The 12,401-nt window shown below is 37.2% G+C and overlaps 1 protein-coding gene across 8 annotated transcripts in view; it reads left to right on the top strand.

The window, feature by feature from the left end:
- The window catches only part of RBFOX1 (RNA binding fox-1 homolog 1), a 1,303,251-nt gene that overhangs the window by 1,030,825 nt on the left and 260,025 nt on the right, over positions 1 to 12,401 (top strand). For 4 of the 8 annotated variants that reach the window (XM_086472924.1, XM_086472923.1, XM_086472919.1 and 1 more), the window contains exon 1: positions 12,142 to 12,228. The exons of the other annotated variants lie outside the window; for them this stretch is intronic. In XM_086472924.1, coding sequence (XP_086329050.1) covers positions 12,142 to 12,228 — 87 coding nt within the window. Of the gene's footprint in view, positions 1 to 12,141; positions 12,229 to 12,401 lie in introns of those variants that run through there. 8 annotated transcript variants of the gene reach the window in all.

Below are 12,401 nucleotides of genomic sequence, written 5' to 3'. Positions count from 1 at the left end.
AGACTTTGTGTTACACAGCAGGCACAGTGTTTTTAGTCTGTTTGGATCATTCAGAGTCATTGTTTCATATGGCTTTTGCTTACAGAAAAGGTGGTTGCCCTGTCCTGCCTTTGTTACAATAGAAAAAATATGGTTCCCTCCTAGCTTTGTGAAAGTCAACAGTGTGGGAATCAGTATTGCAGAAGCTAAAGCTACTTAATACTGAGAGGAATTTTTTGTTTATAGTTTGTTCTGTTGAATGAAGGTAGATAAATACCTACTTTTCCATATTCATCACCGGTTTAAATATTGCAGATTAATATAAGAGGTGCCCAGTAAATGAGGTATATGTTTATAGAATACCATTTTTGTATTTGTTTGTCCTCTATTATTTGGGTTCGTGAGTGTTTCGTTGTATTTAATTATGTCTGTGAGGCACAAGACAACAGTCAACATCTGCTCTATTGTTTCCTTGGTTTACAGATAGCTTTGATGGGTTATTAAACCATCTATTTTTCAAACAGAAAACAGGGAAACAAGCTGCACCCGTATTATGTAATTTTGTAAAGGTACATTATGTAATTAGTTGTCTAGTATTTGCACAATAATCTTTTATTTTGGCTGAATAAATACCACTCCATTAAAAAAATATGTGGTGATCTCAGATAGTTTTTATTTAATAGTGAATTTCTAGTTTATACTGTATGGGTTAAGTTGATTTAGCCACTGCTAAATTGATTGCACCATACATTTTCTATTAAAAAAGTGCTCCTGAGTTGTGTGTGCTAATACAAAATCAGAAATATGTATTAACTTTAATTTATTACTGAAACAGCTACTGATGAACCCTTACTGAGTACAGAAAAAGTAGTAATTAACTTGAATTATTTTTGTGTAAAAGTTTACACTCTTACCAGAGCGTCAGTTGGGGAAGGCAATGCTCAAACTGCTTTTACTCGGACAGATCTTACCTAGGGGAGAACAACCCTCGGTACTCCCCTGCCAGGAGAAGCTGTACTGTACGAGGAGGGAGACAACACTGTAGAACTTGACTCTTCCACAAATGCATTCCCTGTTGGAAGAGTGCTTGTTTCATTATCTGTTTTGAATTTTTCTGTTTTGTTTTAATGTACCTGTCAACTGTTTTTAAGTTTCTTTATGTAACACTGATGTCTTGTATATTTTGCTTGAGAATAGTTTTAAGTGCTTGTTTACACACTAAAATTGGTACAAGTGGTGTGTGCCCACTTCCAGCAGAGAATGAACTTTGAAACTGTTTTGTGGAAACTCTAAGGGAAAGTTATTTCCGTGGATTTATGAAGGAAGCTGAGTTAGAGCAGGAGATGCCTGATCTGGGATAGTGGTGCACACTGGTTATTTGCGTAGCTTCAAGAGGAATTAGGGCTATGGAGCACAAAAGTGTTCATTGTTTTCTTTGTATGATCTTAAAGAGCTAATCAGGGCTGAAGAGTAGAGGATAAGAAATCAGGAAATTTAGGTCTTCCACTAGTACCACAAATTCCCAAATATATCAGGAGAGAACAACAAAAGTTGTTAACTTCCATTGCTTATGCAGCAGTACTGCATTACACAAGAATGTAAAGCAGCACACTGTTAATGAGACCTATCATTAAGGAAAAAAATGAGGGAATTATAAAAACACTTTGAAAATTATTTCCATAATCCCACTTGGCCCGTTAATTACCCTGGAATCTGACAGAATCTGTAGAAGCAGCTGTGCAGCACTTTTCTCTTACTGCAATACCAGAGAGATGTTCCAGTAATAGCATTTATAATCCAGATGTGCAAAAGTTGTGTCTCTGGGAACAACAGGATATAAACTTCCAGTGCAGTTCATATTTGTTGAGCAACAACATGAAGTCAAAACTTGTAGGGGAAGATTAGTTTTCTTATTTTTACTTGTTCCTGGTGTTCAGTAACATGCATTTTGGTGTTTTGCTTTTTTGCTAAGCAGTAGCATGGGCTGCATTTCTTCTGGTTAGGGACAAATTGCTATTGAAAAATTTTGTGAAAAGGTAAGATGCTCTCATTCAAGAGTTTGAATTAAATTCTTGGTGTCTGATCCTCCTATGTTGCACTGCAGGAGAACTGGGCACATCTCAAGTCTTAGAAGAGGACTACTTACTCTGTCTTATTTCTTGCAGCAATAAAATCTTACTCGTATCCAACTAATAACATAAATATCAGCTAAAGTCAGCTAAAGTACTTTTTTCAATAAAAATAGAAATTATCCTCTTCTGTTGTCCTTATTCTCTGCACAAATTTATACCAGTCCTTTGCTGGTGTGTTCCAAGGGCTGATTAAAACCTAAATGAAGGTGAGATTAAAAAGGCCATACTTTCTTTATTCCCTTCTAATATAAAATGGAATTAGCCAAAAGTAAAAAAAGTTGATAAGTGAATGACAGGAAAGGCTCTTACTGTCTGGCATTTGATACAACAGTGTTATGCTTTTATGTTCTTTGGTGCATGTTCTATCCTCTTCCATTATTCTGATCCAGTAGCATGATCCCCTCCTAGGTGTACATTGTCCTGAAGAAGTTGTGAGAGATAACATTAGAAATCAAGTATTCACGTGAATTCAGTATCCACTGTGGTTGGTGAAGAAGGTCTCGTGTTTGGTAGAATTCAGACTGGAATGTATAATGAATAAGTAGAATATTTTCTAAGACGTCTTGGGGGAGGGGAGGAAAGAAAACACATACTGTGATTCTTTAAGGTGAGATCTATTGTCTCTATTACCAGGAAGTTTTTTTCAAGCTTAATCCAGGGAACTTTATTCCTTTCTGAGTATTAGCTGTTCTTCTTGTGTACTGGCTGTTTTCATGAAGGTGCCTGCAGAGAGTACCAGAGCAATTCCACTCACATTGACCTGGCATCAGCCACAGACCCTCTGACTATGGGCAAAAGACATCTGACCCATCTTGGGAAAAGGCAGGTACTCCTATCCTATGTAATTTGTTGGCCTGGTAGGCCGTGCACAGCAGCCACCCGTAAGACATCAGACTGAGTTTAGGAGTGGTGGCTGGATTGCTGAACATGGGAATATCTGTGTCTCCAAACAGTTGCATTAGGAGATACCTACAAGACTGAATTGACTTAGACATTGATTAGCAATGAAGTTGAACAAGCTTTCTTGTGGTATTCAGACTTGAAGGCAAACTTCCTGTCAACTGTGCCTTCTAATGCTTTCAGCCAAATCCCGCCTGCCTCCGATGTTCCTAGCTTGTAGTTCTTGGCTAAACTTCAGTACTTAAAAACTATTGCCGATGTCTTGAATAGAGCTGAGTTACAGCTTGCATTGCATCTAATGCCTTCAAGTCTTGATATTTCATCTCTGAAGAATATGAAACTTGTCAGTTGTGAACAGAATTCCATCTGATACCTTTAAAGACCTGAAGGGTCTTTATTATTTTGGGGGTTGAATAGGTTATTTCTCCAAGGCACCCTGGTCACTTAGGATATCTACCCTGTGCTGTGCAATCAAACCATTGCACTTGGCGTAGTGGGGTGCTTGTATGATGTATTTATACAGGCAGGAGGCATGATGTAATATCATCTCATGATTTGCCATGCAGTCCTATTAATACGAACTTTACTCAGGGGAATGAGTAGCTGTAACTTGTCAGCAAATCCCGAGTGTATTAAGGGGGTGAACTTGTATTGAAAGATCCTCACAGTGATACTCTGCTCTTCCCAAGGGAAGGAAGTTAAAACTATACTTTGATGAATAATGAGTGTGCTAATTGGGGTCAAGAAGAAGTCGTAGCTTCCTGTGAGACAGTAGCCATAGCAGCCTCAGTACAGCAATACAGAGAAGTCTGTTTGACCAGATTTGGCAATAAAAATATGTGGCTATCTATCATCTCCACACAACCAAAGCCTGATAGATGACAGTGACAGGCAGGTGGCTTGTCTGTTCTAGAATACACTGCTGTGTTCCTGAGATCCTGTTTTATGCATGTTGGGTCAACAAGAAGACAGCCATGAAGTGATACTGAGCGAGACTGGTTGTGTATTCAAGTACTGGCAAAAATCTTGCGTGGAATGGATGATGATCTATCATGGCACTGCTTAGGTATATCAATAGGATTCATTAAGAGTGGATGTTGATTAGAAGTCAATCTGTTCCTAATTTGCAAGGAAAAATATATTTGTTGCTGCTGGTCTGTATTGGCAAATGAATATACCCCAAGGGGAAGATTACAGCATGCTCCTACCTGTTGGCAAAATGCATGCAAAGATACATGTTTCTTGGCTGTATTATATCCAGCACATGGAAGAGAAGAATAAAGGAATGAGATTAAGGAAGATGTGTGAAAGTATAATAGTGATACTTATTATGTGAAATAAGTATATGTAGCCTGACCTTTTTTTTTTAAAGGTGTATATGATACTGCTTATCTTTTATGCCACTAGAAGATGTATGTCTTTTTCAATAGTTTGGCTGTGTGACTGCATGGTGTCAAACAAATATGAGATCTTGAAAGTGTCTGTTTTACTTTTCATACAAAATTTTCAAAACTGCTTAAATTCACATAGATTGGAGGCTTATCTCAACTTTTTAAGAAATGGCAGATAAACTCAAGAGCAGAGTAGTGAAAGATATCTGAAGGAGCCTGGAGATGGGAAAGAGATTGTTCTCAAAGAAGCCAACAGTGAAAATACAGCTGACTTGGTACACTGTCCGGCCAATAGGAATATGAAACAAAACCCAGCGTGGTACTCCATGAGAAAACGAAAGCAATGCAGTGCTCATTAAGACACAGGAAACATAGTGAAGACCTTTGCAAAGCGTCTTCGGTGTTATGAGTATTAGCAGTGTACACATGTCAAAATCAATTCTTGGTAGTTAAAGAAATAGTATTTTCTTCCAGTTCTGCGGTTACCTTTTCTGAGTGATCCAGGACAATAGGAGACAAACAGAGAAACTCCCTTCACAAATAGAATTGTACAGAGTCATGGAGTTGTTCATTGAAGGAGCTGCCCTACAAATGGCTTGCATCACCATGCGTGCTGCACCACTTTTTGTAGCTTTAGAAGATGATTTTCTGTGTGACTTCTTGCATAGTATAATGTTATCCTTCTTCCTAGTTCAGTGTCCAGCACATTAAATAACTGGAGTTCCCAGATTCATCCTACTTTAATTTTTGATATAAATGCTGGCACAAAAAGACAAATCTGGTTGTGATTCAGAATCTAATTCACATGAAAACACAGATAAGTCGAAAGACACCTATAGCTATTTATTTGTTTTTTCAGGGAGTAGTGGTTCACAGATTGTTCTCCAGTTTTGTGCCATGATGTGCATGGATGATGACAGATCCTTACGTTTCTGTGGTAGCCGAAGGGAAGTCCAGCCACAGAGGCATTGCCTAACTCGGTTTTTTAGCCTGCTTCCTCTCTCTGCCATACATTTACTGCCTATGTAAGTGAATGCGTTTTGCGACTCACTGAAGGGTAAATCACTCTCTCTGCTATCAGGAGACAAATACATATCTCTGACAATCTAATTAAGCAGGAACTGAAAGTTTCTATGGATGTGGAAGAGGACGAGATATTTATGTAAAAATCTCTGCTTTCACATGTTCCTAAAAAAGCAAAGCTAAGTAGATGGATATCTTTTGAGTATGTATGTTCTTTCATATAACTGCCGTAGGTGATGATCTTCTTGTACCAGACACAATTTTCTTTAAAAGGAATTTACAATCAAAGATGGATACAAATGTGTAGCTGACTTGCAGAGGAACAGAGATACTGGTCATCATGCTACTGAGCAGCCAGTTCATCCCCCAGTCAACATTTTTGTGTGGCATTCTGTAAAAGAAGGTTTTATTGGCTGAAAGAGAACATTCATAGATGTTTATAGGAAGATCTTGCCTGATACCAGGAAATTATAGGAGAAAGCATCAATGCCATTTTGAGTGTGGTTAGGAGGTGAAGGACTGTAATATTCAAGGTGATATGAGGCAGGTACTAATCTTTCGGTTGGTCACAGCAGTAGCTAGGTTAGGGATAGGCTGAAGGCAGCCCTTGAAGATGATGATGAATACCGTATAGTTGCTGAGGTAGTAAAAGGATGTGTTGTGGGGCAATTCAAGGAGGAAAAGAAATGATGTTTGCAGGAGCATTCCAAAAGAAGCACAACATAAACATGCCATTCTTTAGCCAGTGAGATGCTAGAGTAGCAGGTGAGTCAGTGCACAGGACTGACAACCAAAAAGGGAAGTTTTGAGATAGTCAAACCAAAGAAAAAAGTTTACGATGTACTTGACCAACATTTGCTGAGATACTGTACTTCAAATAGTGTAAGACCAATTGGCCTATAATGTGAAAGCTTGATTTTTCTGGGGCTACAAATTGTTTCCCAAATAAGCTTCCTATGTTTTTGTGTGAGGTGATTCTGTCTGAAGCTCTCATAATCACCAGGACTATAATTGTTTATTTATCTTTGAAATCTCTAAACTTGCGACCATTGTATATCTAAAAGAAAAAGGCTAGAAAGTCGAACTTCAGTGGAACTGAAGCATTGTTGGTTTCTCAGTGAAAGAATCGTCTAGGTTCATCTTGAACTGCAGGTAGTTTTTACTTTGCTCGTAAGAGCTAATGTAGTTTTCAAATAGAAACTTTAAGTGTGGAAGAAAAATGTATTAATACTGAATGAGCTGTATCCCTCGAGTGTTCCACACACTTGAAAAAAATGGGCTCTTCAAGTAGTAAACAGTTTCTATATCCTTGTGCTATACACTAGTATAAACTGAGATGCTTAATAAACTCAGCCAGCTCTGGCAGCATCCATCACACTTGTATCAGTATGAGATCAGTAGATATCTTTGATTTGTATATGTGATATTTTCGACTTTAAATTTCACTAAAATATCCATGTTGTCTTTTCATGCTGCTGTTAAGTATAATAGGAGTTGGCTGGGGGATTGATACTTGGCATGAACAGCTCCTAAATGTACGTCAAGTTTTGCTTAGAAGAGTGGAATAAAGTCAGCAGCTGAGGACGGGGGTCAAGTCTGGATAGTGCTTCTCGTGCCCTTGAAGAGCCTTTGGTTTTTGCAGAAAGGTGGAAGTAGTCTTTGAAAGACAAGTGTAGTAGTTATGAAAGTGGCAACGGTCGTGGTTGAGAGGGTGGGGGGAGACACGCAGGACAGCTTTTTCTGTCTATCAGTATTTAGTTTTATGTCTGGTTCTACTCACCTCGGGCAATGCTAATCAATGGCAACTCACCTTCACTTTTGGAGCGTGCGCGGTACTCATCTGATAGGGACAATAATCTAAAGTCGCTGTGGATAATGGAAACTACCAGGAGACTTGGAAACTAATTTATCCTCTCAATTCTGGGTTTTCCTTTACCAGAAAACCACAGAGAAATCTTAAAGAGAAAATGGAGAGTGTTTGGAGAGTAGGAAAGGCGGCCAGAAACAGGAGGCTTGAAGAAGAGCTTAAAGGAGTCAAATATGAAATAGTATAAGCTATGAAGAGGGTACTAAAGTGGTACCTGAATTACTTATGATCTGTGAGATGGGAAAGTGAGGCCAGTGTTGGAAGGAAGTCAGAATTATTTGAAGTTCATTGGTATTGTATAGCATTTGGAAGAACCATTATTTGTGGTATTTTGAACTAGATGTAGGCATTAAGAAGAATTAATTATTTGGCAGAAAGATGGTCTAAATAGATTATTTCTGTCAGGATCTGATTAGAACGTACATCATTGATTGGCTGATGACTGCATTGCAGGGATCTGCCTTTTCTAGGTGATGTGACTCCAGGGAAGTTGCTAAAAGTCTTTTTTACCTTGAACCATAGCAAAACTAGGCTTCTGCTTTTGCTTGGGGGGGATATTTTGGTCATTTTCTAATGCAGCATTTAGGTATTGTATGCAGGGGGGATCAAAACCTCGGCCCTTGCATCATTTTCACTTTCCTTGTTCTGCCTGAGTGTGTAGCCCAGTTTTCAGGCGTACTTCTGGTTTATTTCTTTCTATGTGCATCTGTACTGTACAGTGGTCTCTTCCTGTTTCAGCTGACTTTTTAGCAACTCCACAGTGAAATCACTATTAGAGCACTCATGTCAGTAGCTTCAGTTCTGTGCTAAACCAGAAGATTATGGCATTACACTATTTGGCCTGAAATATTTTGTCACTTTCTATTGCTACCTTAGCTTGCTTAACCTATACTGTTCACCTTTAAAACCAGCTTTTCATAAATAATACCTGCCTTTTAGCAAAAATCTGTGGAAATTAAAAAATTAAGATTATGTATTTTATTTATGTGTATATATTTTATACATAAAACTAGCATTCATCTATTTTCTTGTTCTTTTCTCCCGTGTTTTGTTTTTAAAGTCAGTTTTCGGTTTCAGAAAATCCTTGAAAATTTTTAATGAAAAAGAACCCCAGGGATTGGAAACAGATAGCTGAAGGAGACATGCCCTCCATTAACATACTGAAAATGGCTTAGTATGTCATTTTTTTTCTAACAGCATTATAATTTTCTAGAATGTAGTGAAAGTGAAAGTTATATAGTTGTTTAAAACAGATGATCTCCCCTTTTCCACCCACACAAATACTTAATTTTTTGCAGGGAGTAAGAATCCTGGAGTAGGCAGGAAGTAAGTACTGTCACAATCGGTGGCTTCAAACAGGTGATTGCTGTGCATGGCACTAACCAATCTGGCTTTGTCCTAGCAAAAGCATTTAGGCCCATGCTTAACCGTAATTGTGCTAGAGGTCCTGCTAAAGTGAAATAGAATTATTACAGTATTCTGTATACAGTATACAATACACTCTTCTGGCTCATTCTCTGAGTCCCCAGTACTCTTTATGGTCAAATTTCATGTATTCAGTATATTCTTGTAGAACAGGAGTGACCATTAATGCTAACTAATGGTAAACTGTGAAACTTAAGACAAATTTCCTTTTTGTGTGGATGGGAGGGAGAACAAATATGTTGGTATAAACTGGTGAAGCTGATGTAGTTGCGTTGGCGTAAGTTCAGAATTTGGCATGGGGCGGAGATGCGAGTAAAGCTGTATTGTACTTCTGTGGTTTTGATTCACAGAGGTTTGTGCGAACTTAGGTAGCTGGTGCACACATGGGACATCATCAAAGAGCCCAACCAGAAAGTCAGAGCTTGGATTTGGAGTGCCATACGGCTATACATTTAGAAGCATGTTGTTATAGTGAGGCAAGCAAAGCATCCTTTCATTAAAACAGGTAACTACAGTTTATTTTCAAAGTTTATTTGTATATATTACAGTCTGCAATGTAGTAAATATAAATGTTTTTTTTGACATTTGATATTTTCATTATTTTTGAATGTTTATATTGCTTGTAAAGGACTGGAAGGATCCTCCTGTAAGTTGAGTTCAGACTACCACTGCTATTGGCATCATATAATTTTCTTTTATAAGGTAGCTTTTTTGTTAATGTGGATTTGGAAGGCTGTTTTAGAATCTCACTTAGAAAGCTTCAAAGTACTTTAAAAAAAAAAAAAACCTTGAAAAATATTTTCAGCCTAAATTTATTCATAACTAGTTTTTCCTTGATTTTTAGTGTGCCAGGATTGTCCTTGGCCTAAATTGTCTCTTCCTCCTACTGTTTTCTTCCCTTTTTGCAGATTGTTTTGCCTAGGATAAACAAATCAAACCTTCTTAGGTTCCTGTTACGACATAGTTACTCTATTCCCCTGAACAACACAAGAAGGACTTTCTATGCAGCTGTTTTAGTTGAAGTTGGCTTTTTGTTTTAACGTGAATGAAGAGAACTTTATACTATTGGAAGAAATTAATTGAGAAATAAAATTAATTAAGAAATACTGATAATTCACCTTTTCATACTTGCATCGCACTAGCAGCTCAAATTCCAAAACCAGATGCAATGAGATCCTCCTTTTCTTCCTTCTGAGTTTAGAACTGAAGTTTTTGTTATTAGCAGAAGCATGACCTTAACGTTTTTGTGTTATTGCATTTAGTCCTGTTTCTGTTAATGCAGCCTGTAAGATTAAGCAATTCTTTCCATATAATATTCTTATCCTTCTCAGTCTTGACAGTACCTTCCAACTTTGCCAGCAGGAAATTTCATCAGCATGTTGCCTTGTGACAAAATAATGAAAATGTTAAGCAAAAACTGTCCCAAAGCAAATCACAGAAAAGCTTCCCTTGCCTGTGTTTCTCTGTGCAAATCATCTTGCTCTTTAGGTTTTCTGACATCTTCCCAAATACAAATATGCTGAAACAAAAAGACAGCTAGATATTTTACAGAGCAATTTAACAATCCCTATTTATGTCAGTTGTCCCACTGGAGTAATTTGAGTGAAGCTTGCAGAATCTATTTTATAATCTCCACGCCTAGGTGAAAGAAATCTTTCTCTTCAAATGCAGCTCACTCCGTTAGACCAAACACATAGGTGATAGTTCAAATCAAAGAAATAGGGAGTAGTTACAATAAATTTTCTTTTTTTAGAAATTAAATACTTTCAAATGAGTTGTAATGGCAACCTGCTTTTTCCTATCTTTTGTTTATATATTTCTGTGTGAAAGTTAATAACTGGTTTTGTATTGGAATTTATGAAAATCTTTTGGTGAAACCCATGATGTGTCACCCTATTGTGTGCTTAATATTTAACTGCGGGGTTCTGTTCCTTAATAAGAAAAGAGCAAGAAATATGGTTAATAGCTAAGCATAGTCAGATAACCAGTGTGAACAGCATTATTCCCAACAGAAAAGTGAAGTGACTCTGTAACAGGAGATGGAACTAGGTAAACATCACTTCATCATGTGGCAATTGCTGTCCTCATTGGCAGTCTCTCAAAAGAGCATCACAGAGGGTCACAATTCAACATCTAAAGTTGGAAATGGTATAAGGCTGGTAGTAATGAGGGCCAACATGCAGCTGCTAAGGTAGATTTCTAAGTCATGCAACACGGCTGCCTTGATACATGAGAATCAATTACTGAAGACCTTTCACGATGGTCAAAATGTGACATTAAATAATTGAGTATCACGTCAAATCTTGTCTGCAATTAGTTATCTGGAAAAGTAATTATGCAACAAAATCAAGTAGCTGAAATTGGTAATGTGAAGCACCCTGGTTATTCAAAGACTGTAGGAGAGGAATTATTTTTTTTTTGACTTGTAACATGAAGTTTTAAGCACCTAACTAATTCTTCATTGAATTAAAAAAAAATCTTGCTCAATTGTAATTCTTGTCATTAGTCATATCTGCAATAGAAGATGCATTACACATGAAACGGGTGTTAATGACTAAGTTTGTCTAAAGGAAAAATTATTAGCTGTGGAAGAGAATGTCTTGCAAGTAGTCCTTTAAAAAACAAATCTGGTTTGTTTAAGTGGGAAAACAGCCTAAATTTCACTATTTTGTCTCTTACACTAAGTGTTAAGTTTAGCTGAAGAACAGATATGCAATACTCTAAAGGTCAAATTCATTCTTTTTTAGAAAAAGCTATAATAAATGTACCAACATAGATGTTGTGAAAGGTTAGAAAAGCCATTAAAATATAGTTTACACTAATTGAAGTAGCTAGTTTGCTTTAGTTAGCTCAAATATTCAAAATAAGCAAGAAGAATATATTGAGTCAAAACAGAGTATGTATCCAGTGTAAGAGACTTAGGTTTAAACTCTCACATGATCATTGACAGTTTATAAATACAAGGAAAGATTTATTTACACAATCATGATAAACCTGATTATTTTTTAAATGCCTTCTAGTAGTAACTGTTGTCATGTATATGCCAGAACTGATAGGAAAATTAATTCTAATCGGTAGATCTGTACAGAATTAGATCTGTATGTGTATAGTATTTAAAAATCTGAACTGATAAAGAGTAGTTGGCTAGTCATGTTACTTAAGCTGGTCCCAAAATAGCGCCTTCCTTTTTCGGTAGAGTTAGGTTTGCAGCTGTTGTTTCTATCTGTTGTCTCTGAAGAAAATTTTAACATTAAGAGTTGCTGACGTCAATTTTTTTCTTTTTTTTACAGCTGATGTGGGCTTTGCCCCTGACAGAAGTTATTTGGTTCTAGCTCTGAGTTTGGAAGAAGTTGGTGTATAGATTTTCCCCTAACTTTCAATTGATGTGTTTAGCTTTAGTGGGAGTAATACTATCACTTAAACCATGTTGTCGTCTCAAGGAGTTTTGCTACATCCATATGGAGTGCCAATGATTCTGCCGGCAGCACCATACTTCGCTGGACTTGTTCAGGTAATGCAAGGCCGCTTCCAACAAGCAACTTAACTCTAGTGCACTTAGAGTAATAATTGGAATTTTTATGGTTGAGAAAGCAAACACTTTTAATACAGGCAAAAGCTCTCATGTAGTCAGTGAGAAGACAGTAGGAAATCAAAAAGATGGATCACCCTAATCTGAGTATTGAC

The sequence above is a fragment of the Leptosomus discolor genome, chromosome 14 (genome assembly GCF_034619465.1).
Source record: "Leptosomus discolor isolate bLepDis1 chromosome 14, bLepDis1.hap2, whole genome shotgun sequence".
NCBI classification, from domain to species: domain Eukaryota; kingdom Metazoa; phylum Chordata; class Aves; order Leptosomiformes; family Leptosomidae; genus Leptosomus; species Leptosomus discolor.
The sequence above is the reverse complement of the archived record's forward strand: the minus strand, read 5'-3'. Positions and strand labels throughout refer to the sequence as shown.